The following is a 27188-nucleotide window of genomic DNA, read 5'->3' on the forward strand; positions in this document are numbered from 1 at the left end:
CCATGTAAGGTAATTATGCAAAAGCCCCTAAATGACTTCATGTGGCATTTACAGTTCTGACTTGAGTACTTTAAAAACATCTTTTAAAAACTGCACTCTGTAGTACAACTAATGCTGCTGGTTTCTTACATTTTAAATTACTCGTAGTGGTTTTAGCCAACAACTGCACTGTTTCAAGTTCTCATACTTTGAGCCTGACTGACATCTCCACTGAGCAACATTCAGTTCAGTCAGTGAGCATGTACCTTTGTCAGAACCCCCTAACACCAGCTTTAGAATCTAGGCTCTAACTGTTTTAAGTAGAACAAAAGGTGGTATTTCAGATTTAGCAATCTTTTTATCCATCCAAAACCTAAAGAAATACATATACATCATTATTTTAACTATATTTTGCTTTGCAGTATAGAATTACTAATTGCAGTAAAAAGTAAGCAAGAGCCCTGAGCTGTTAGATTTAAGTATTTTGCAGTAAAAAGCCTGCTATGTCCCAGCACTCCTAAAACTGAAGAACAGAAAGATTACTTTACAGAAATACTACATATGTCAAAAGGGCTATACTCCGTAGGCAACACTTTTTAACACTGATGTAGTCTGAACGCACCTTGTTCCAAATTAATTTGGTACATGACATAGCTATCGAGTGGAACAAAGAAAAAGAATACCGTAGTATTTGGACGTTGCACAAAACAATGGACGTTTAAAAGTCTCTGATTACCAGATATTTCCTGTTTAGCCAAAGAGACTGTCAAGATGATCAAAACTGTATTTTTTCAGCAGATTCTGTAGGAAAAAAGAAAAAGAAAAAAAAAAAAAGACACATTCAAGAAGCAGAGGAACTAATAAGCCTAAGTTTGTGTTTCTTACTGCCACCATTCCAGAACAGTAAATTCAGCTTTCCTCCACCATACCCATTCTGATAGCTAGAAAAGACAAGAGGCATCACATGCTGTTGCTGGTCCCAAGTTAGGCTCCTGCCAACTGGCTGGGGAGATACCACTACACAGGGTATAGAAGAGTTGCTTTAACTCTACAAAGAATAAGGAAAGCAGAAATCATGAGGTGTTGTTTTCCTAGAAAAGCAAAGCTAATAAGAAACCTCTATTAAATAGCTGCTATAGCAGAGTAAGGATGCTACCGAGCTTGCAGCGATTCAACATGCTTCAAAGATCCAGAGCACATTTCCTACATGGAAGACATGCACAGCTACCCAGGCACTCAGAGGAAACAATGACTACTAAAGGTTCTTTGAATGATGTGGCTATCTCTTTCACTTTATAAACGTTTCCTCCTTATCACTAGCTGCAGATGACCATACCATATGGACAACCAACTTCCAGTTAGCTGTGAAGATAATAACGTCTGTCATAATGTCTTATGTCGAAGAATGTACTAGGTCAAATAATTCAGTGTTGCTGGTATCAGTTATAAGATCTCCTACAAAGTAATCCAGAATGAAAGATGTAAAATTGTAAAGCTTCCACAATAGTTTATGTACAGTCAGCTATACCTGTTCAAAGTCTGTACGTAAAGCCCAAAGGGACAGGGTATCCCTATACTCCAGCAAACAAGCATTTAATATGGAAATGCCAAGGTAGTTTATATTAGCTAGCTTGCAATCAAGTAGCAGTTCAATTGGACATGCTACATACTAACTTACCCTGAATTTCAGCAAAATCCAAATAATATAGATACAAAGATGAATCTAACGTGGGAAGAAAATGTTGAAGGATGTATCTGTCAATACAATTCTACAGAAAGTAAGACAACATTTAGCACTTAATAGCCAAGATTAAAAATAATCTATCTAAAAACCTGAGAACTATTATATATATATGTAAACATACACACAGATAGATCTATAAAAATATATCTATCTATCTGTAAAATGATACGCCTATTTTCATTGAAGATATTCCAGTTCTATGTGGCTGCAAGATGCTGAATCTGAAAGCACTGGTGTTGCACAGCTGAATAAAAAAAATTTCAGATTTTTTAAGTTACTGGATCTTTCTCTTGCAAGTTTTCAGCAGTTTCATGCAGCTTAAATAAAAATATTATATTTATACAAGAATGGGTCACTCTCCTCCTCAGTTAAGTGTTAACTACTGTTTGAATACTACTATGTTTTTCTGTTTGCTTAAGGGCGAGAAAAAGTGATCAAATCCCATGTTTTTCTTAACACAGAACATGAACATCAATACAATACCTGCTTCTGCAGCCTGCAATAACATGGTACTTAACTGCAGCATAACACAGGTATTGCATACTTCACAAGGAAAATGACCCACATGAGAAGACCAAAATGGGACATCCTAGCAGCAGTGTGGAATTGTTTTCGCTTGGCCATTAGCATTAATAAACACTTCAAAGAATGCTTAGGGAATTTATTTCAACTACCTCTTTTTGTTCCTGTTTGTAACTCTTCAATTTTGGCATGAGTTTAGCTGGTAGCTGCCAGAGGATTTCTTAAGACAATGAGTTGTGAGGGCTTAAAAGTTAGACTATTTTCTTAGTTACTGGTTCAGATCTCAAAGTGAACTAAATTTTGGACCTTTTGTTTGTTTGTTTGATTTGTTTTAATAATAAAGAATTTAAAAAATCAGATTTTATAACTCAACATTAAAAATGCAGCTTTCAATTCACACCATATACATGGTGGAATATAATCTGATATTCTTTGTGAAAGAGTAAATAGTGGGGGAGGAGGCTTAATAAAGAAGTCAGGTAAAACTATTACTAAAAACAGTTTCTATGAAGTCAGAGAAACATTATTCTGTAATGCATTTAGTATAAAGGTAAATCATATTAATAGCAAAAAAATCCTCTTCCTTTCAGGGGAATGTTGGGAAAGTCAAGACAAATATACACATAAAGCACTGAGCACACACTGAATAATCACAGTTTATAGATTATTATATTTTACTAATTTAGTACAGGATTGTAACAATATAGAGATATTTTCTTTTATATGCACAAACAGCTCAAATTTATACATCATTAATCATGGAGAGGATGCAGCCCATGGCTCTGAAACATATTTCATTATTAATTGCAAAGCAATAGAACATGCACATACTATTCTTTACTAATCAAAAAGTAAAAAAATGGTAGTAACAATGCCACGTATTCTGCATCAACATTCTCCAAAAAATAACTCTGACATCAGGCATTCTGAACTTCATGAAAACAGAAAACTTCATGTATTTTAAAAAAGAGGTGCTTCAATTTAAGTCCTAAGTCCTAAACCCCGTATATGTTTGTGTGTTAGTGTCCAGCTTGAAAGGTGCATAGTGTTTAATAGCTTACATGAAAGTCAAAGCAATCCCTGCCTGTGATGAGAAGAAAACTTTGTAAAAGAAAGGACCTGACAGAAAGTAGCAGCTGACACAAAGTCTTTCCACCAACTTCAGCAAGATTTGGAATTAGGCACCACCAGAACAAGTTACTTGCCACGCAACTTCAGTTTTTCCTGACTTAAAAACAGATTTCATAACTTACAAACTGATTGTTTACAGTGTGTTAATATTGGTAATGACTGCATTTTGGAGCCTGGGACATGCATCAACAGGCTTTCCTTGATTTTACGTTATACTTTATTTATTATCCATCTATTTTCAGAGCAATGTATGTGCAAGCTATAAGACATTTTACATCTTTGTTCTACCCCTGGAAAGGAGGGAGGGAGGAAGAGAGGAAGGGAAAGAGCAAAGAGGGAAGGAAGGAAAATCTTCCTTACAGGTAAAACAAACAAACAACAACAAATAATCCTGTTTTCCTAAAATTCACTCTCTGGCCTAGTCAGAGACAGAAATCACACATATTTAAACAGACTTAAACCAAAAAAAAAAAAATCCCTACACAGACACTCTTCTTTAAGCAATGCTGCATTGGATTTGGCTTATACATGTTCTAAATCAACTTAAGCTAACAATCAGTAGGGTCTATCAAGTGCATCCACAAAAACTATGGGCTAACCTGATTTACTTACACTGCTTGTAAAATCACACAAAAATAATTGGTACAACTCTGTAGATCATGTCATTTATCCACAGAGCTTAAGAAAGAATACATGCAATATACTTTAGACTTTCTTAAGAAAATGAGCTCAGATCTTGAAATGCTGACTTGCTTCAACAAATTAAAGACAGTCATTATTAGAGACAGGAGTTGAAGACAGATATAAAAAACACAGGAGTTAGGTATTCATTCCTTCCTTACTTCAATCAACAATAAGCTACATTGCCCATAAGGAGTAAAAAGCATGTAAACCTACACAAGGAATTCACCTTAATGATCACAACGGTGCACTGGCTTCTTACTAAGTACTATTCAGAATTGTAAGAATTCATTTTGATGTAAAAATTCTGTATTTCAAAGATCTCAACTGTTTGCTCATGCCACTTCACCACAATCTAGTCAAGGCCACTGATACGCAATGTACCAGGCATAAGAGTGTTCCCCATAAATGTGACTGCACAGGAGCTCTATAAAAACAGTCCAACTGTACCAGCCTTCAGGGTGTGCACAATACATAAGCAATCTCTCACGGCTTTGTGTGAAAAGGAGAGGCTTATGTTATTGCTCCTGAGTTACTGTTGCCTGTGGTGCATGTGTTGATTAGTGATGGAAGGAGAATTACAACTGCAATTACATGTATGGCTAGAAAGTGCTCTTTCCTACATAAAAATCGAAATAAACAACAGAAGTACGCGTGATAATTTGTTATGATAGTTTCAAAACAGCAAAGATGTGACAATGAAGTGACAAGAACAGGCACACAATTGTAACTGGCGGATATAAGAATACCCCATGCAACACAGCTACTGGCAATATTGTATGTAATAAGCTAAAGCAGCTTAATGGCAACACAAGGACTTAGATAGTACAAAACAATTTGCTGCTGTTGATAGCAGCCTTCATGGTATCTCCACAAAATCGGTTTACATTGTGACCCATTGGGAAAACACATTTTCTTTAATGCTGACAAAAACAAAGTCTGAATATGAGTTTCTATGATGTCTTGATTCTTAAATTTTAAAAAAAAAAAAAAATCAACTTGACTTACAGAAAGTGTTAAATAGCAGCAAAGGGCTAATTATACCATACTAACTTCCTTTCGTCTAGTATAAAAGGACATTTTCTTACTTTGCCTGGCTGAGTATAATAGCCTATGAATTATGAGATCAAAGTTTTCTAAAGTAAGAGTTTCCTTCACCAAGTTTTACACTTACTACAGCTAAAAGAGCTGTGTGAAGGGATCAGCACTAAACCCAAAGGACAGGCTGTGCACAGCAAGAAAGAGAGCAACTCCCTCGTGCTTTTTGCAGGTCACTACCAAGGACCATGTTAGCAGATCCACACCAGACCCTTAACAGGCAGCTCTGCTGCTACCAGTAATTAGCTTGGACAGCTCTGGCTCCAGGAGTAGCAGCAAGGCTACACCATAATGAGCTCAGCTGGGATTAGCAGGACAGGGCAGGGAACCAAGAGAGCTGAGGCATTCTGCATTGCGTATGTATCACAGAGATCAAACAAGGATGGCTGGCTAGGTTATCCCCTTACCACCTCATTCCAAAAATGAAGCACGGCAGTGTGTAAAATACAGGCTAATGAAGAGCGACACCTCCAACAGATGAGAGCCACATTAATTAACACAATCCCTAGATCATGGAATACAGTTTCTGTTAGTGCTAGCAAACTTGTAACTTGTCACTGATGGGGGGGAGGGCGGGGGGAGGAGGAAAAAAAAAAGCTGATGTTTTTCTTTTCTGCTTTTAGTAGAAGATGGTTTTGTCGTCTTTTTTGCAAGGAATTCCTCTTATGTGGCCTGCAAAGCACTACCTTCAGAAAAAACAGCAGAATGTTTCTTTATGTAAACACCATTTAAGAAATGAACTTACTTCTCAATCAACAGCTTTTTGTGTTCCCTTTTGAAAAAAGCCAGTTCATTCCACACAGCATCAGAATCCTCTTGACAAAGCTGACGGGGGTCTGCATGCTGATATCTGCTTTTACTACTTTCAATCCTATTTATGAGTAAAAATAGGTTGTTTGTTTTCAAATATCTACATGGTTTAGGACTACAAGAGTAAAAGCATCCTTGCTTTCAGAAAATACAAATTTTAAATTGCTGTGCCTACTGAACATAAATCTTGTATGATGTATACATTCTGTGAGGCATGAAACCTTAAATGTGGTATTACAGAAAAGTTCAATTATGTAGTTTCAGACAGATATTGTGCTAGTATGGCACCATGGCTCTCAACTGACATGTGGCAGAGCAGTGTCACCCACATTCATTCTGTCAACACTCCTTACAATACTGGTATGAGAAAGCAGAAGGTGAAACCATCACACAATCTCTTGCAAAAAAATGGGAGAGCCACCAGCTCCCCTAATGCCCCTGAAAACCAATCTGGAAGTTGCACTAACACCCACTCTAAATCACACCGTTGATCTACAGTCTAATGAGAGAATAAGCTATCTATGGATAAGATGATGCATCAGGAAAAAGCATACTGAATTTAGAAGCACAGAAAAAGAAAATGAAAACATTTCACAGTTTTTCTGTCATTAAAATATTTTTATGTATTTTAATAATGCAAAAGATAAAAATTGTATTTAAAAAATCCTTTATAAAATGAATTTAAAACTCTCTGCAATCTAAATTCCTATTGAGCATAGAAATAAACTCTCAGAGAATGTGGTAACCTCGTAAGGCCCCCATCATCTTTGCAGTCACGTATGTCAGTCGAAGTTGTATGTACACTGACAGGTGGATTAGGTCCCATCAGCTGCCATCTCGATAACAGATTCTAATCTATGAAGAATCAGAAAGAATGGGGTCCTCCATCACTTACAGAGGATCAGAAGTGCCACATAAGTACCTGATACTGAGTTCTTAATGCACAATTTACATTACACCAGCGATATAAAGCTTTTCGAGATACCAAAATAACAGTGTAAGGTATAACCATTTACAGACTGTTTTTATTTGTGTCTTGGCTACTTTCCTTTGTTTAAGCATATTAAAAAGGAAAAACAAACCTCTTTTAGTATGATGGCTTCATACAATTCTGTTCTGATGACAAAAATGATCAAAACCTTGTAATTTTCAGCTCATCTTAATTAAAGATGAAAAAATCAGATGAACAAATAAAGATTTAATATTACACTTTCCCCACTATCTACTTTTCCCAAATACATTCCTGTCAGGACACAAGCTGGTCTCATTTATTTTAAACAGAAACAGAAGTTGCTTTTGTCTCTCTTTCCCTTTTCTTTTCTTCCTTTTTTTTTTGAACTATCAGAACCAGAACACTCAGTGCCTCACTGTATATCAAGTTTGATTTTACTGTCTTTATCTAGGTTAAATTTTTGTATCTTTTCAGCCTTGGCCTCTCAGTGGACCATGAATGCCTACTTAGCTTTAGACACAGCATTAAATCATTTCATTGCATAAAGTAACTATCATCCAGTAGGTTTCAGTCATTTCCAGCTTGCACTGAATTTAAAACAGTGAGCTAGAAGATAAAATCATCCAAGTTTTTCCTAAATAAACAAAACCTTTTCATTCTAATTTAAACAAATTTATTTCTTATTTATGCTTTGATATTCCAAAAAATCTTCTGTGGTACCAATGCGTGTAGCAGATTTGTACCTTACCATTATTTTCATCCACTTTTTTTTTCTTTTTAAAAGACAAGCCATTCTTAAATAAATGCCATAGCATTACAAAGCAATGCAAATCTACTCAGATAGGCCAAAGCATTACTTCTATATGAGGGACAGTTTATCATTCACAGTACGACACTTTATGTCTCCCTGTACTCTCTGAACGGCTACCAGTTTTACAGCAATTTCTGTGACTCTCTTTTCGGTCCGAGAGAGTTACAAAGTTTGTGTCAAGATTAGTCAGTATAGCTCTAATTACAAAAAGAATTCTTTTTAGTAAAACACATATGTGTTTACTAAACTGTAGGTGCACACTGAAGTCCTACTAAAGCCACCAGGATGTAAGGACCTGCTCAAATTACTTTCTTGAAACAGGGCCTGAAAAACTGTACCTCAGCAGTGTCTGATAGGTGAAGTGATAAGAAATGTCTTCACACCTCCAAATGTGTCTGTTTACCAAAAATTCTAACTCTCTGCTAAGGACTTAAAAAAAAAGAATTTCTGCATAAAATTTTCACTGTTCTGTATAGAATTTAAGGGAGAATTATATCTAGAATATTTGCTATTTAAATTTTGATGTGGTAGAGTCTTTCTTCTTTCCATTAATAACAATGTATTACTGCAATATTTCTGTAGAATGATCACAAATAATTGATTTTATAATCATTTAACAGATGAAAACACTCTGCTTTTCATGCACATACTCTTTTTTTCCCCTATTAAGAAGGGGATTTTAGCTTCAGTTAATGTTTGAATCACTAAATGTTAGAGAGGCTGTTACTTCTACATTCTTAATGAATAAAATTATTTTTAAAAACTATTTGAAACATAAGGAGCAATTTTCTATTATAGAAAATTAAAAACATACACAGTCAACAAATTAATCGACTGGGGAATTAGACAAGCATAAATAAGCAGCCCTAGCAGACCTTTGTCCAGTACTCAGGCTCACAATGAGATAAATCCTAAATAAAATAAGTCAAGGTGTCAGCTCAATACGTTTTACTCTTGCTTTCAACTGTAATTTTTCTCATACAGGGGTATGCCATGTATTCTGCTTTAACAAGGGATAAAGTCTTGATCACCACATAGTAGCTTCTTCCTTCAAATCAAATTCTCTTTTGAACACCTATATAATACTTCTGTTCAGATTTCTTGTGTAAGGGAAATGTTTTTAATTAGCTATGTAACTTACCTGCTATCACCCTCTTCCCACTGTTTTAATTGCTCTTTTAGTCCTCTGTAGTTGGTCTGTAACATCTGCAGCCTCTCTTCGCGTTTTTCATGGGCTGCTCTTAGCTCATCAGTTTCTTGAGTCTGTATAGCATGAGAAAAACAAAATTAGAGTTGGGCAAAATGTAAGAGACTTTCACACAGATCACATGAAAAAAAGTTCTGTTTAAGTAACTATTAAAAGGCCCAGAAATCTAAAGAGAAAGATCAGGAATCACAATCCCTGAGGTCAAATTTTTCTTACTGCTACTGTGGCAAATTTTGCTAATTTGGCAAAATTTACTTAAAATTTTTTTTCATGCTGCTGAGAAGTTTTAAAAAATTCACTACCAAAACGTCAGTTTTCATCTTGTGAATGCATTGGCCTAATACACCTAAAAATACATAGACTGAAAAAGGATTGTTGGCACTGTCTTTTCCTCCAAACGACTTTTTTCTTTTTTTTTTCCCCATGGAAAACTAATCTGTGTATTTTCGAGGGAAACATTGGCCACGCTGAAGTCCACATCAAAAAAACTAAATTTAAATGGTTTCAGGATTTCCTCATATATTATTTCTGTAAATTTATATGTAAACCTGTAACACCCAGACTTTGTACTCTAGTTATGCAACAAACAAGAAATAAAAACAAATTTTGCAATAGTTTTTATATAATCAAAACCATATGAAAAAATATACTCTCTTTTTACAGAAAGAAAAGATATGTATTTACTGCTTATATGCAAGGAGGGCTTTTCAGCATTAGTCAATAAATAAGATACACCAATAGTCAGAACTGCAAGTAATAAAAATTAAATCCCACTATAAAAACATGACAAGGGTTTCTACAGTAGTGCTAACTACAAAGTACCTAGACTAAGCTTGGCTTCTAAAATGTAGCCTAGCTTTCATGACGCATAAACAAAGTTGAAAGATACCAGCTAACATTTGAGATGCTACTATACACAAAATTCCAGAAGTTTTCTGGAAGTGACCCAGGCAACACAAGAAGCAGATTTAGGAATAGAAGCAGGTACCAAAGTGACCTTTACCATTAAATACTTTCCCAAAATGGTGGTGGGGTATTTTTCTGAAACACCCTTTAAACCAGATTAAATTTATAAATTTAGAATTGCTTAAAAAGTACTTTTGACTGGTTTTAAGCGGTTCACATAACTACTACAATGATATTAAAAACAATCGCACAAATGACAAGATAAGTTTATGAAAAAAGACACAGAGACTATTACTAAGCTTTGCTTGACACTACAACAGGAAATTTTTATAAGAATCCAATTATAGATGCTGTGTTTTCAAGAGAAGTTCATGAAACCATTGTTCTGAGATTGTTTGATATTGCTAGTGAAAACTGATCAAGTCTGGCAAGGTACTGGAAAATAATGTCTTCAGTATAAATCCTTAGAAGTTTATTAGTGTCAATATCCTCTCAGAGATGCAACCAAGTGTAGAATTTGGCCTTTCCTATTTATGAATCTACATTTTTCATTATTGCTTACCTGTTCCATTATCCATTCCATTACAGTTATTCCCCTCCCTTATCAGTTGCTCTGCTCTCGCAGAAATAGAAATTAGACAATTAACTGTCCTAATCACTCTCTTTCATTGAATTATTAAGCACTTCACAACAATTTACACTGTAGTTTCCCTAATCTCAGTTAGTTCCATCTCTTTCTGATTGAATTATGTTATATTTTTTAAAAACTAAACTGTCTTGTATACAGTTTTCTATATATTGACAGAAATGGGACAGAACAACCATCTCTAGCAGTGCTGGATCTCCAGGTTATTCTCCAGCTCACCACTGTTATTCTATAGTATTTCCCATGCGATAATGAAAGACAAAAAGACAAAGTCCAATCTGCAGGAGGAAGAACCCAACTGCCTGTGAAAAAAAGACATTTTGTTATTTGCAGGCAGCTCAGACAAGCCAAAAGATTCTAATCACTACATCAAAATTTTGTTGAAATTGACCTGTAACAACTTCTGTTACAGTAAAAATTGAACTAAAATGGGATTAAAAAAATATACTGAGTCAATTCTCTGACTACTCTTCTTAGGCTGACAAGAAGTGAGGAATCTGATCATTACAAAAATAATTTTTTCCACAAGTCGTTACGTGGAAAAGCCACAATATTAATATATCTTTGGCATCTGAACACCATACATGGAACAGGACTATATATGAAATCTAAACTAAATATAACAGTGTGCCCTCGCTCACATAAACAAGTATTAAGGGGGCCCTAAAGACTGATCTACATATTCTAGTTCTAATTCTCTCCAAAATTTTAGAACCTTAAACAAAAAGGATGAGAAAACTCAAAGGGAAGATCTCCTATTGCTTTTGAAACCTTTCCAGTTAAAGCCAGGAATATTTCCTCTAGGCACAGTTCTAGAAACATAATATGGGAGAAGAGAACATATTGCTAGTTAGTACCAAATACCTAACTCTCGGCAACCAAACTCCTACCCACTTCTTAAAGACCAACAGTAGATTGATGTACTTATGCTTTGGACCATTCTAAGTACCAGCTTGATAATTTCTTATTCAAAATCCATGAAATACTCTTACTTCCTTTGACATTCTCCTCCCTAAACAAGGGTGCAATCAGGCACGTTCTGTTACTTTTTAGCATGTCCTGGAATGCAGAAATGAAGTAGATTCTGTACCAAAACTACGGACATTCTGAATTTACATGATTACTGTATTTATATCAGCAATAAAGACAGTAAGAGCCAACTTTCCTCGGCCAGAAATGAGTCAGCTGAGGAGAACTGGAAAAGCCTATGAATGGGACCTTGCCTTTTTCCGTTCCTTTGTAATACTGACCGGCACATCAAATATTCCTGTTCCTGAACCCCCACTCCCAAAAAAAGAGGAACAGCTTCATTTTTAATTGTTACCAATTTTTCAGAAGGACTGATGGATAAAGTCACAATTTCATCTTCAGGATATGCATCATCAGTATGTTTATTGATAGAGCAAGCATTTTTCTGAGCAAGTATATTTCAAATAATCATATAGTCAACACTTTGAGGAGGCAATAAGGGAAGTGCCAGTTTCAAAAATGTTGACCATATGCATTATCCTTTGTTGGAAGCACTGCCTGAGAGGAGGCTAATATCAAGAAATCATACAATACCAATAGAATTATTCTGATGTTAATGTTATGACAGCTGAGTTCACTGTCGTGCTGGCAATAGCCTCACTGAATTCTGAATGTAGTGCCACAGCAGTGTTTAATATGTTGACCTGGGCCTCTACAGCTTCTTTTCAATCAATTGAAGCATTCTGCAAAAGCAGCCAAGTAGGTTTCCTAGAGAAAATGCAAGGAGTTCATATATTCAGTTTCAAGGGCAGATATAAGACTTAGCCCTTAAAGACCTCATGGATTAACAGCTGTGATAAATAGAAATCACACACTTGCAACATAACAAAGCTGCAGAGATTCCTAAATTTGTGCTTTAAGACGAAATGGTAAAAATGACAAAGGCAGTATGGCAAACGGTAAAAATTATGCTATGAGGTCATGCAGAGAGAATAACAGTCCTTTCTCTTCTGTATCTGCTTAGAAAATCAGAGTGCTTCTCTTCACTCCTCTTTCCAGAAGAAAACACAAAGAAATGTGGAACTCTCTATCATTTAAGACAACCACCATACACACTGATGTGTGAGCTTTGCCGCCAAGGGCAGAGCAGCTGTAGTCCACAGTGCCAGAATAATCTGTAGCATCTGTGTCTGGCAGGCCAACTAAGAGTAACAAACAGGAGGCCTGCCAAAGGCCTGTTCTCAGGTAGAGCTGGTAGGACATGCCTTAGATTTCTCAACAGAGAGAAAAAACAAAACAAAATTAATCTTCTGACTCCCAGGAACAAGGAGCAAGATGGCCTGTAAGACTGGATTTGAAGTTTTTATCATCTTTCCTGTTCATATACTCTACGTGTGTTAAGACACTACAGCAAACTCTCTCAAGTATACAGGGTGATGAACTTTTGCATTTGTGCTAAAATATAATTCCCACTCACATTTTTTCTGAAATTGACTTATCACATATGAGTGTCTTTTTGCATGAGGCAGGAGCGCAGGACTATGGTTTGTACAGATCCCCAAATTTTTTCACTTACCTAACATTTATCACACCATGTTCAATATAACCAGTTCTGCTTTAGGCTACATATACTGAAAATATCTTTCAAATTCCATAACTCTGAACAAACTTAAGCAACAAAAAAGGGAAGGGGAAGGCGAAAGAAGGGAAGGCGAAAGAAGGGAAGGCGAAAGAAGGGAAGGCGAAAGAAGGGAAGGCGAAAGAAGGGAAGGCGAAAGAAGGGAAGGCGAAAGAAGGGAAGGCGAAAGAAGGGAAGGCGAAAGAAGGGAAGGCGAAAGAAGGGAAGGCGAAAGAAGGGAAGGCGAAAGGGGAGTATGAATTGTAAATGTTTAAGAAAATATGACTCAAGGTTTGGGTTTTGCACTCTGAGGTGCAATTTGAAACCAATAAGTCATTCAAAAGGTACTATTTTTGAAGTAAAAAACCAAACCAACAAAACAAAACCAACAAAAATCTGTGACACTGGGACAAAATGGGAGATTGTAATAAATGCTCAATTAAGCTTTTCTACCAAGGGTTGGGGGGGCGTTGTTTGTTGGGGTTTTTTTACAGCATTTGTTAGAACAACAACTTCTGAGCCATAACTTCTAAGAGTACAAGGGGTAAACCTGTTCCCAGTAATTGACTTCAGCATTTTAAAATACTGGCTTTACTTGCAAAAAAAAATTTTTTCTTTGTATTTTCTGCTTCATTTTATTTCTATATGAATACATGAATTTCTCAGAATATATATTCTCAGACATAAATTTTGAAAATCTATTTAACAAGCACATATTATTGATGACAGCTCGAATTAGGCTTCCATAGGACTGCAGGAGTACCAACACAAGATTCCTAGCAGTAAAGGAAAAAGGCAAGCTAATGGAGAGTGCTCTCTTATGCTAACACACTTACAGTCCATAACGACATGTGCATTTTGCATTTTTAAAATGTCTGTTTATTTTGGTATATCTTTATCTATGCAAGCTTATAGCTAGAGGGTTTCTTTATTTTTATTTTTTTAATGTTCACCTTTAGCTGTAGTGTCTTCTCCAAGTTTTCAATCTTCCTTTCAGCTATTTTAAGCTTCCTTAGCTCCTCTGACTCTCTAAAAGAGCTCTTTGGGGACAGAGACCTTGAACGTTTCACAGGTGGTTTCTGGAGAATAAAACAAGGACATGGTTGAACTAGTTGGAACACCGGATTATGAAAGACATGCAGAATTAAAGAAGAAGTAATTTTGAATACTAATAATGAATTATAAAAAAAAAAAAAATCTGCATGGAATATCAGAGAAATAACAAGCAGAATTACCACAGCGCTACCACTAAAGGTTTCTCTGTGACTCGTTAATGAGAATATTCATTTACATTTACATTGTTTCTTTCAGAATAATGATGTCCCATTAGGGAAGACTAAAGGGTTATAGACTCAGAAATGCAAGAAACCTCATTACAAAGGAGGGGATAGAGGCTGGTCTAATTGCTCTATAAGGGTCCAAGGTTACACTTGATAGGACAACCAGAAACAAGAGGGAAAGGATTTTTTCCCTTTGAAATAGTTTAACACACTGTGAAGTTGAAGGAACAATATGCTTGAGGAATATAAATACAACAGACAGTAGATCTTATACCATAATGACCATATGGTCATTAACTATAATGTGACTAACTAGAGACAAGAATGTGTTTATATTATGTACAGCTTCATATAGCAATCTGGAGAAAGAATATGCGAAAGTAACAGTTAAACTGGGCAGCTTTCTTGTTCATACTATGTCATATGTCCTTATGGCAAAGAAAGAAAGACCTCATCAAATTAGACTTTCTGATTTTCTGAATAACTTTGGTTAAGGACAGAGAAATACTAACACACACTTAATATCGGTAAGGTAAAATGCTATTATGTAAATACATAAAGTCAAACAAAAACTTAAGATTAATTGTGATTATTGTTGCATGCTGCCATTTTCACTGTAAAATAACTGATCTACAACAAAAGGAATTCAGGATAAAGTCTTCTTGAATACTATATATTTCAACACTTTTACTATTCCATGAAATTAATTTAATCTTAAAGACAATCTTAATTACCAACTGGCATTTTTTTTCTTTAACCACTACCTTCCAGTATTAAATGTTTACAAGACACTGTATACCTCGCTTTCACTTTAAATCATATGGGTTTTCAAACAGGAGGGGGAAAAAAAAAAATCACGAAACATCAGAAAATAACAATATCACATATTTAGGAATTCAAATACTGCCAAGGTGTTTTTGTCATTTGGGTTTGGGTTTCTTTTGCTTCTGAAGTGTGCCTGAATGAGATGGGGGGAAAAACAAACAAGCAAGCAAGCAAGCAAACAACAATAAACCACAACCTAACATCTGGAAAAAATTTCAGTACATTTAAAATCTGAATGTCAAATGGACATATTTTGTATACGCCTGTCAGTTCCTTTATATAACAGAAGAAACTAGTAAAAAGTTTTAACAAACATTTAAAACAGTATTTCCAAATTTATGGTTTTATATTGTCAGTATAACATTGTACTAAGAGTAGATCTCTTTGAAATAGTAAAATTACTGATTTACATTTTTTCCTAATACTTCTGGTAGAGATATCCAAAAGTTTACTTCAGTTAATAGATGCTGATATTAACCAGTAAAGATTTTAACATTGCACAAAAACAAATTGATCCCTTTCAGGTGTCTGTAGCAGAACATCTGAAGATCATCATATCAAAAAATACATTCATCTTCAAAGTCCAAGATTTCTTGAATAAAACCAGATCTTAAATAAAATTCTTCCACATTTCCTGATTATTGCATACCCATACTAATTTTTCCTAAAAATCTAGAATGCATTATTTTTCAAGAAAGGTTTCCTAGTTAAACTTTATGTTTGTATACAGAAGACTTGGAAAATACATGATTTCTCTGAAATCAGGAATAAAAGGTCAAACCACTGCATTTGTTGCCAAAGAGAAGGACAACAAAGGAAAAGAATTGGACCAACCAGCACTAGACTGCTAAGAATAACTACGTAGAGAGACTCTACAGAGGAATGGAGAAAACAGAAAAAAATACAGACAAAATTAAAATTCATAGTCTTGCTGCTTTAATCAAAGGTGATCAGATACAATGAGTATAGAACAGTTTTTGTTTATATATATATATATATATATTTTTTTTTTTTTTTTTTTCACACAGACTTTATATATAGCTACCTGGGATTGCACTGTGAATCTTTTTCACAGGGCCAAGGTATGGAAAAAAATAGAGAGAAATTCTAACTATTCATGAACATGGAAATAATTTCCTGTGAGAAAAGGTGGGATTGGTGATGTGCATTAAGAAACATTCTATTGTTTGAATAAGTTTTTACCTGTTTAGTGATCAGACTAGAGGTCTATGGAGAGAAGGAGCTGGGTCTGGGCTTTACAGCTGCACATAGGTAGTTTGAAGGCAATCTTTGCTAAGAAGGCAAACAGTTTAATTTTCCTACCAAGACAGAAGAGACTGTGTAGTAAAATACACTGTAATTTGATTGCCTGGGGCTGCTGCAAAACTCAATTTGGAAGATGGCATCTGTAATATCCTTCTCACAACTCCAAACTTTGCTGCTGCCAGGTTTAAGCATTTAATTTTTAATCCAGTCCTCAAATTCTACAGTAAATTTAGACATACCTGTATTAAATTTATACACAATTTGTAATGTTTTAAACATTTCCTAAATGTTTAGGAGTAAGAAAAAGTCCAGTTTTATGAGCAAAGAATGTTAATCCAAGTCAGCAAAGGGTAACAACAGAAGATTTTTCATCAAATGATCCTAAAACATGTTTACAAAAGACTAAGACAAATAGCAGAAAAGCAGAAATAAATAGGCTTTGTAATATTAATAGATATGAAACTTTGTGACAGAAGATTTAATGCAAAGAAATAGCTGGTAAGTGGATGGGACACACATAACTCTTAACGGAGGTACAGGAAGCAGAAAAAGAAAAGATGCCTCTTTCTAAACAACCTTCTGTTACCTGTCTGCACCATGAAAGACACCATGGGACGAAGCTGGAAAGAGTCACAATCTTGAATTCAACAGGTTTTGTGTGGGATGGAGTCCCAAAACAAGTCAAAAAAAAAAAGCAAACAAGGGAAGCTGGAACTCTTACTGAAATGTCTTGGAGAACTTTTCTGCACACACAGATCAGATCAATGTCTGCCAGGATACAGCACTGAAGACAGTGGGCAGAAATGTTAGTGTTTTTTATCAGTTGAAGAAACAGAAACATTGTTGAAGCTGAACCAGAGGCTGACAAGATACAGGTGGGGGTTTTTGGAGAGGAAAAATGGCAAATTCTTGATTCACTATGTTTCAACAGGAACTTTATCAGTACTGCAAGTTAACTAACACCTTTTAATATCTTGATATTATAGACTTAGAAGGTATATCAATAAAAGGCAATTATAACTCCCATGCATCATACAATGGGAAAGCTTAGCCATAAAAAAACCAAGGGCTGTGTTACTGCATCAGCCAGCAGACATATGGATGGCAGTTTAATTAGGTAACAGAAATCATATGTAGCTCACAAAGTTACAAAGTTTAAGCTTCAAAAAGAGCTCTAGGAAGATCAAGCAACTGACTCTTAAGTCTTCATACAAAACAGCACTCAGCTGTACCACCTTCCACAGAGACTGGTCTATGAGGCTTACAGTTGCCTCTAAGTACACACGGAACAATATGAAGAAAAACGACACCACACATGCACACTGAACAAAGCTTTTAACTACCACATCATCTGTCTTGCAGAATAAGTTGTTTCTATTACTCTGTATGACTGTAGGCAAGGGGTTTGAATTTCTCCAATTCACAAAAAACAACAGTAGCCTATAGATGTATATATATCATTGCATTCTGCAGAACCAAACATAGGTGGAAGCATACAGTGATGTGGCCACACATCCCCATTTATCACACTAGTGGCAAGTTTCTGTTTTGTCCCAGGCCCTTCTTTTTAACACCTTTCCAATTATTTCTTCTTTCAAAATCTTTGGCTTTTTACAGCAGAAAGTAATCAAAGCAGTGTCATTCTGATCAGAAGTGATTCCATACTTATTTGTTCTTTGTATCCTGGGAATGCACATAAGGGGGGATGAAGGGTTAAAACAACAGAGTCTTTGTGAAGTCAAAAGCATCATCATTGTAAAACAAGAACTGTATATCCAACATATTCTTCCTGTCAAATCATGTGCTAATAACTTCTGTCATGAATACTTTAGCCATAAAAGACTGAACAACAAGGCAATGGGAAGATACTTCATTGCAAGGGAAAATCAGTAAAGACAGCAGTAATACCTTTTGTATTTTATATGTATATTTTGTGATCCTAAAGCTGTAATGTTTCTACAATTTTCCTTTCTGTCTTGCCTAAATACAAAGGATTTGTAGCCTGTAAATTCAGTTCCCAAAAGTTTTAATAGAGATGGCATGCACATATGAAAAAGTGCACATATCAAACAACCCTGAATATTCAAAGAGTATGACTAGGATCTACATGTCAAAATAGGAAAAGATTCTCTACAATAGAATTCAAAAGTTTGTATTTAGTTTTACTCAAGGGAGTGTAATTGCTTTATTCTTGACACAGTGATCAGTTCATGACAAACACAGTACTCTCACATTATTCTGAGGAAACAAGAAATGACATTGTGGTGGGTTAACCTTGGCAAAGGGTCAAACACGCACCCAACTGCTCACTCACTCTCCTTCCTCAGCAGGACGGGGGAAGAAAACAGGATGAAAAAGCTTGTGGGTTGAGACAAAGAAATGGAGATTGCTGACCATTCACCGTCATGGGCAGACTTGACTTGGGGAAAATGAATTTAAGTTATTGCCACTTAAAATAGATTTAGGTACTAAGAAATAAAGAAAATATTACACCAACACCTTCTCCCCCATCCTGCTTCCCAGGCTCAACTTCACTCCTTCACTCCTGACTCCTCTACCTCCTGCTGAGGAGTGCAGGTGGATGGGGAATGAGGGGTTACAGTCAGTCCGTAACAGCTCCTCTCAGCCACTCTTTTCTCCTCACGCTTTCCCCCTGCTCTAGCGTATGGCCTCTCCACAGGCTGGAGTCCTTCAGAATAAACCTGCTCCACAGTCGGTCCTCCATGGGCCACAGTTCCTGTCAGAAGAACCTGTTCCAACGTGGACTCCACTCCACATGCTGCAGTTTCCCATGAGGGAATATCCATCTGCTCTGGTGTGGGCACCTCCACAAGCTGTAGTGTGGACGTCTGCTCCATGGTGGTCCTCTCCATGGGCTGCAGGGAAATACCTGCTCTGGTACTCTGAGCACCTTCTCCCTCCCTCTCCTCCTTCTCTGACCTTAGTGTTTGCAGGGCTGTTTCTCACCTTCTGTGCCTCACTCTACACTGCCTGTGCAGCATTTTGTCCTTTCTTAAACACATTTTCACAGAGGCACCACCACATGCTCCTAAACAAATGTTCTAAAATATGTCTTTTCCCAAAAAATAGCATACAGTGCAGGATATTGAGAAAGAACAAGCCATACAGTTTTCAAAGGAAATGTTATGAGATACCAAATGTGGGAAAACCAGGAGATTTCTAAGGAAGCAGAACATGATCATCCACCCTTCTAGACTATACCACTGTGTTGGGTTTGTGTAGCAAGGGAGGGGCTACAGGGGTGGCTGCTGTGAGAAGCTGCTAGAAGCTTCCCTGGCTCCAAACTCAGACCTGCCTCTGGCCAAAGCTGAGCCCATCTGCAACAGTGGTAGCGCCTCTGTGATAGCATATTTAAGAAGGGAAAAAAAAAGAATCCTGAGGCAGACAGTAAGATGGAGGAAGAAGAAGAGCAGCTACAGTGAAAAGAGAAGGAGAGGAAGAAGATGGATGAAGAAGAGGAGGAGCTCAGTGAGGAGAGGAGTGGGATGTGAGAGAAACAGCCATGCACACACCAAGGTCAGTGAAGATGGAGGAGAGGGAGGAGGTGCGCCGGAGCAGAGATTCCCCTGCAGCCCGTGGTGAGAGGGCAGGCTGTCCCCCTGCAGCCCAGGGAGGTTACCAGTGGAGCAGAGATTCCCCTGCAGCCCCTGGAGGACCCCACGCTGGAGCAGGTGGCTGGGCCCAGAGAAGGCCGTGACGCTGTGGGAAAGCCCACACTGGAGCAGTCCGCGGAGGACTGCAGTGCGTGGAAAAGGACGTGAGTTGGAGAAACTCATGGGGGGGCTGACCCCCATGAGAGGGACCCCACACTGGAGCAGGGGAAGACTGTGAGGAGCCCTCCCCCTGAGGAGGAGGGAGCAGCAGAGACAACGTGTGACGAACTGACTGCAACCCCCATTCCCGCCCCCCTGTGCCACTGGGGGTGAGGAGGTAGAGGTATCGGGAGCAAAGCTGAGCTCGGGAAGAAGGGAGGGGTGGGGGGAAGGTGTGTTTCTAAGATACGGTTCTATTTCTCATCCTCCTACTCTGATTTGGTTGTTAACAAATTAAATTGGTTTATTTTTCCCCAAAACCGCGTCTGTTTTGCCTGTGACCATAATTGGTGAGTGATCTCTCCCTGTCCTGGTCTTGACCCAGGAGCCTTCTTGTTGTATTTTCCCCTCCACATCCCGCCGGGGGGCGGAGGAGCGAGCGAGCGGCTGCATGGTGCTTTGTTGCCGGCTGGGCCTAAACCGCGACACAAGTACACTCCTTCAAATACACTGGGAACAGGGAGAGTGCCAGAGAGTCTAAAAGGCTGAGATAGGACCAAAATGGAAACATAGCAGAAAGCCAACAAAAGGCCATAGGTAAATAATTATTTGCATCCATGTTCACCATTAAGTAATTTAGGATTGCTTGTTGCCAGCTGGGCTTAAACCACAATAACCACACAGAAGCATGTTCCTATTGCCTTCCTTGCTACAGAAATCTCTTCCAAGTTCCCCATATTCTATACAATCACAATAAAAAAAAAAAATTTTAGATGAGGAAGAGGCTGAACGTACTGAAAAACATCATTACTTCAGCTAATTCAATAAATCAATTTAAGCTATAGAATTATTTACGGATCTATTTCATTAGCTATAGTTTATAGCTGTTACTGTTACCTGATGCGTAAATTTAACAGCAAGTCATCATGAAAGAGGCAGTTCAGCACTGTACAGAGTAATAAAAAGTCGAAAGTATAAACTTCAAAAGGACATTTCATAGACAAAATACTACATCATACCTTAAAAACCAAGCATTTGGAAAAAAAAAAAATCTTTTTCATTTATAAAATCATCATAATAACCATTTATATTTCTCTCATTTGCCTTCCAGGGAAATATGGTCATTCTGATTAACACCACAAAATACCTGATAAATATTCATTTTAACGAACCTACAAAGAATTTATCCTTCAAATATTTCATTTAATTAAGAATCCCTTATTCAGTATTTAATAAGGTAAAACCTTCTACTCCCAACAGCTATTTTAACAAGTCTTTGGCAGATAACACAAGAACGATTCAAACAAGCTTCCAGAATTATAAGCAGCATCAACAGATACTAAAATTATTATCTGGACCCTTGAGCAAAAATGTTTGGCTTTACCAGCCTGACTTAGACACAAATACACAAGACAATAAAACTATCCTACCTCATACTTTCTTCCAGTCCTTATATTGTTGCTTTCCAGAGTATCCGTAGCGTACAAATTATGCTCTGCTAGGTTAAGACTTGCTGTTTTAAATTTTTCCTGTAAAAGCTTGATTTCAGATTTTTGCATTGTAATAAGACACTCTAGCTCACTTAAAGAAGGCTGTTGAAATACCTAGAAAATGATAGTACGGGTATATTACATTAGTAACAAAAAATTCAGAAGCATAACAAACCATTTAGATAAAACTGCCTAGAGAAACACAACAGGAACATGTGAGAGCTGTAAATAATTTTGCTTTTGTAAATGACTCATGAATCCATAATCAAAACCAGACCCCAAAGTGTTAACATTTCCACACCACCACGACTATATTTTCCAAATCCAAATGTACAGTCTTAACAATGGAGGTTTTATACAGATGTTTCTTCTACAGCAACTTATTCTATTATGGTATCTTGCATCTCAGATGCTGTCAAAATTTCTTGACCAAATATTTTACCTCGTAGACTTGTTTCTGGTGAAATTTCAAGCTGGTAAGTATCACTAGCCTATCAAATATGGGAAAAAACCCAACTTAACTGCATATTCTGTGACTAAAGATATTCTTAGTTAAAAACTGCCTCAGGAAAGTACCTCTTGAATGTAAATCTACAACTTGTCTCCACTATGTCCATAAACTCAGATACCACAAATGTTGTGGTCAAACTGAAGACTTGGAGAAAAAACAGACAGTAATTCTAGATCACAGTGTTACTCAAGGCTGATATGTCATTTCATGAAGCCACTGAATTCCAGGACCCTTCCCATCTATCAGTCTGTTCACAGCAATTCCTTGGAACAATACAGCACTGCGGCACACTGCTCACCTTGGCCCTGTTAGAAAACCTGTTCAGACCAAAACACATTTTCATTTCATCTATCTTTAAGTCACATCCTCGATGTCCAATAGCGGACTCATGTGCACACATGACCAAGACTGGTCAAGTTACCATGGCTTGATAAATTACTCCTTGTCAGCTGAATGTTTATTAACTACCTGTGATCACACCCCACTGCGTTACAACCACAAGGCAAAACATTGTTAGCTTAGCATAAGCAACAGCAATACGTCTGTTGTGGCAGTCTATGGTAATCACAAAGTGAAATGCTTTAGCTCAAACCTCCTCCACAGTGCTTTAAGGCTGAGCACAGACATTCACCTTGCAACAGCTGTGCCAGACAAAGATAATATAATTCCCAGATGGTCAACGCATCCAGGCAGCTGGAGGTTAGCACCCCAACACTATCGCTGAAAGAAGGGATGGTGCAAACACTCTCCCTAATCGATTGCATAAATAAAAGGGCAGGTTAGTTTAAAAAGTTAATGCAAGTGGCTTGAGCTGACCCAGCTGACCTTGTATTGCACTGATTAGGGAGTGCATGAAACCCCTGTTGCCAGCGGTGCTCTGACAGCAATGACAAGCAGCTAGGAAACAGTAAAGTCTTCAATCAACAAAGCTTGATCCAGAAGACAACTTTCTCAAGACTGACTAAAACTTTTATTTTAAACATGCTTTCCCTAATTAGCAAAGTTGTGACAACCTGACTTGCTTGCAACTATTTGAGCATATTCTTAAGACAAATACTCAATTCAATAGAGAAGAAAGAATTTGCTACAATTTTCACTTGTTCCTACTATCTCAATTACTGGTATGGCTCCAGTAAAACAAATCAAGTATACTGACAAAAATCAGAAAAGGCAGTGTAAAAAAGGTTAAGCAAACCAAAGAATCTCCAAATTCATGCCAATCAAGAAATGAGATGGTCCAAAGTTGATTAAAATCAAGCAAGCAAACACCCTAGTAAGCTTAGTATTTGACAGAAACAGATTAATGGACATAGCCATTTTATTTCTTTCTATGCAGAATATGAAGCTTTTCATAAAGCATACTAACTCAACACTTTCTACAAATTAATCCCAAATTAGGAATTCCAAGCATTTATTTCAGAAAAAGCTCAACTCTTCATACAGCAAACAAGCACAGGAAGTTGTCAGAGAGTAAAAGTTGCCCATGCTTTTGCTGACTGTTCCTTAAATAATTTCTGTTGCTCACTTTGCATAATTTAGGCCATATGTAGTTGCAAACAGATGTCATTTCCACCTATGATCAGCAAAAGGCCAGTTTATAGCTAAAAGAAAACTCTACACAGTGGAAAAAAAAAGGAAAACAGAAAAATGAGGAGTAGACAAGCCATGCATTGAAAAGAACATTTAAAAGAAAACTGGGCTGTTTGTTCATTTGACCAAAACCTTAGCACTATATAAAGGAAAAAAAAAAAAAAATCCAACAAAACCTCGTGCCAGTAGATAAGGGAAATATAGTTATACTTAAGTTATGTATTAATTTTTTTTTTACTTGAACTTTATTCTTTCTTATTAAGAAAGAGAAATACACCTACCAACTTGTCCCATTTTACTGATTTCTCAGCTGTATGTAAAAAAAAATACTTCTCCGTGTAACATAAGTTGTACAATTCCATTAGTAACTAAAAAAATCAACAACTTCAATCTGTTATAATCATTTTAATCTATATTACTGTTACTTTAAAAAATCTACAACTGTTAAACGTTGCTGGTCTTTAAACCATGAGAATTACACAAATTTAGCTAACAATTAACTTCTTACTGTATCACTACTTTTTAATTTCTTCCTTCAAAAATTAAATGCAGAGTGTTTTAAAACGTAAATCCCTTTAAGTCACAGAATATATCAAATCCTCACTCCTCTATGTCAATGAAGTTCTGCTACTGACTTTAATAGGACCAGTATATGAACAGTGTTCTTCATTTGTTTTGGGTTTTTTTTCCCTACTCTTTTCTTCTCCCAAAAGAGATCTCCAGAAATTACCATGCAGTGATACTTATTTCAAATTAAAATACTGTAAAGGCACAGTTTCTAATAAAACTCTTACAACAGTCTTTGTGCACATGCATACACATACATATTTCTTGGAAAACTAAACCCAACAAAAGCAGTCTTAGATCTTAACTTATACCTCCAAAATGCCTATGTTTTTACCCTCAAAATATTCAATAGGTCAGTGTTACCAGTACAGACCTTGCTATATAATTTGCATCTATGATATCATCAAAATCTGCTCAATTTTTTAAGTACGCAAGTGAAGTTTCTTCAGTTTCAGGAATTCTAAGAACCCAGATGTAAACTGAAGAGATCCATTTAAAAATTGAGGTTTTGCTTATCAATGGACTCCAGTTTAAGAAGAGCTGGGTATCATTTTCTGTTAAATTTAACATATCCTCCACTATTTGATAAATATTCTTCTACATTTCCTAGCCCGGAAGACTTTGTTTACTCAAATACCAAGAGAATTTTTAAACATATATTTTTAAGACATGAAAAGAGATCTTCCAAAGACAGAAAGCTGGATGAAATTTCTCTCTCTGGTCTTCTGTTTCAGATTCATGTCTATAACTTTATATTACTACACTTTTATGTTCCAGGTATCCTTGGTCAAGAGGAAAAAAAAAAAAAAAAATCACCAAAACCAAATTATTTAGTGAAAAGATTTGGCTATTATGAGAACCTCAATTCCTTCTGTATAAAATATGACTCTCTGAACAACCCAGAGTTCCAAGATTTATGCATGAAGAAAGAAGTGCAATTTCATCAGATCCTCAGAAAGAAATGTGACCTTCCCTTGGCTTTTCACTTTCTAGCTTTACATCTGAACTCTTATTTGTAATATAAGAACTAGGGAAATATTACAATTAGTAAGGCCAAAGTGGCAAATAATTTGGACTATAATGGAGCTCTGATTTAAAAATCCTAACATTGTTGGGAAAAAAGCACAATATTGTATTTCAAGACTGCAGAAAACATTCAACATCCAAGCTCCGGTATGAAGATTGTAGTCCAGTTTCATAGTAAAGATCAGAAATCTGCAATCCAGAAAAATAAAAACAAGTTACATGCTAAGAGGCAGCACCAGGTTCTTCCACAGCTTCTGTCTCAGAATTATCATTGTAGGTCTTTGATCTTACGAACTGAAATAGTAACTTACCTCAACAAAGAGTTCCATGAAGGTTCACTTCCTAAAGCCTATTCTGAATCCTATGTCTAAAACTAAAATTCCCAGGAGACGATCATTTCAGTGTACACATAATATTGACTCTCTTCACAGTCTATCCATCTACATATTGAGTGCAGCAAATGACGGCTTTCTCTCAGGTTTAAGCAGCTCAGAGTAGATTCTACCTGCATTATGAAGTCCAGCTTAACAGAATAATGGTTTCTTCTTTCACTTAGCAAAATCAGTGTATGTCATATGCTATTTTATCACAACAGATACATAATTTTTTCACACTGAAACCCAATTTAACATGCAAAACATATATTCCAAATAAATGTCGGAGGCCTATTTATGTTATAAGCAACAAGTACAATCAAGAAAGTATTTATTTCTACCAAGCAGATCTCTCACTCCTCTTACGCCTACATGTCTTTTCAAAGTAAGTGACAGCTGATGTTTTCTGGATGCATTACTCAAGATGAAGCATAAGCACCATCTTCACCACAAAGCTGTACTACTAGGGGAACCATCCACACTGTACTTAGGGAAGGCAATTCAATGCCACCTTTTCAATGCTGCTGTTGCCAGATCACAAGCAGTACCAAACAATATGGAGAAAATACAGCTATGCTCCACCATACTTCTATTCTGCATGACTTTCCTGAACTGGCAAAAGAGAGCAGGTGGCAAGGGAATTGATATCTAAGAGCTTCAGAACTAATAACACAGCCTTATGTGTACTCCTGCTCCCCCTCAACTTCCTCAGCACAAAGCTGTGCTAATACTAAGGGCACAGTACCAAAACCACCAGCTTAGGAGGAGACAGAAAAAGCTTGCACAGTCTTTCTGTAAGCAGATGCAAGCTCACTCTGCTTCAACCACAAACTGGCCAATAGGCACACAGTGGCTCAGTAAAGGCTAAAATATCTTTTCTCTCAGCAACACAACAGAGTTTACACACAGAGCTCAGACTAGAGGAAGCGTGTACACCTTTACCAGAATATCTGAGTTAGGAAACAGCATTTTTGACCTATGGCAACCAACTCTCCCATGACCCATACCCTGAAGTTTTCTTCCAATCAAACTCCAGGAATCCAGTGCCATATGCCACACAAAGCCATGATGCAGGAAATGTCCAGAAGCGATTTGTATATGAGAAATAAGAATCACCTCCCAGGTTTCCTCTTATTCTGTTACTGAGTCAGCTAGCTGGGCAGCTAAGTTAGAGGCAACGCTCACCTCAGCATCCTTTGCAAGCTCCTTCTTTTTACAGCTTGGAAATCCAATCGTCACAGCCTCATCTCTGTTTACTGCACATACTTCTACAGTGGGCACCAGTAACGAATTGTTGAAAACCAACCTACCCAACCTAGATCTCGATCTCATCTGTCCCCATGAGTACTCAAAAGGGGCTAAAAGCCAGCGAAAGGGTTTCCACCATCCATCCACCCTCATAACATTTATGC

At 36.8% G+C, this 27188-nt stretch overlaps 1 protein-coding gene across 1 annotated transcript in view; it reads right to left on the minus strand.

Moving 5' to 3' along the window:
• The window catches only part of CNTLN (centlein), a 207462-nt gene that overhangs the window by 91688 nt on the left and 88586 nt on the right, over nt 1-27188 (minus strand). Inside the window, exons 9-12 of the mRNA XM_050912620.1 lie at nt 21649-21822; nt 14093-14153; nt 8870-8993; nt 5901-6026 (exon numbers count right to left, since the gene is read on the minus strand). Coding sequence (XP_050768577.1) covers nt 5901-6026; nt 8870-8993; nt 14093-14153; nt 21649-21822 — 485 coding nt within the window. The remainder of the gene's footprint in view (nt 1-5900; nt 6027-8869; nt 8994-14092; nt 14154-21648; nt 21823-27188) is intronic.

The sequence above is a fragment of the Gymnogyps californianus genome, chromosome Z (assembly GCF_018139145.2).
Source record: "Gymnogyps californianus isolate 813 chromosome Z, ASM1813914v2, whole genome shotgun sequence".
Taxonomy (NCBI): domain Eukaryota; kingdom Metazoa; phylum Chordata; class Aves; order Accipitriformes; family Cathartidae; genus Gymnogyps; species Gymnogyps californianus.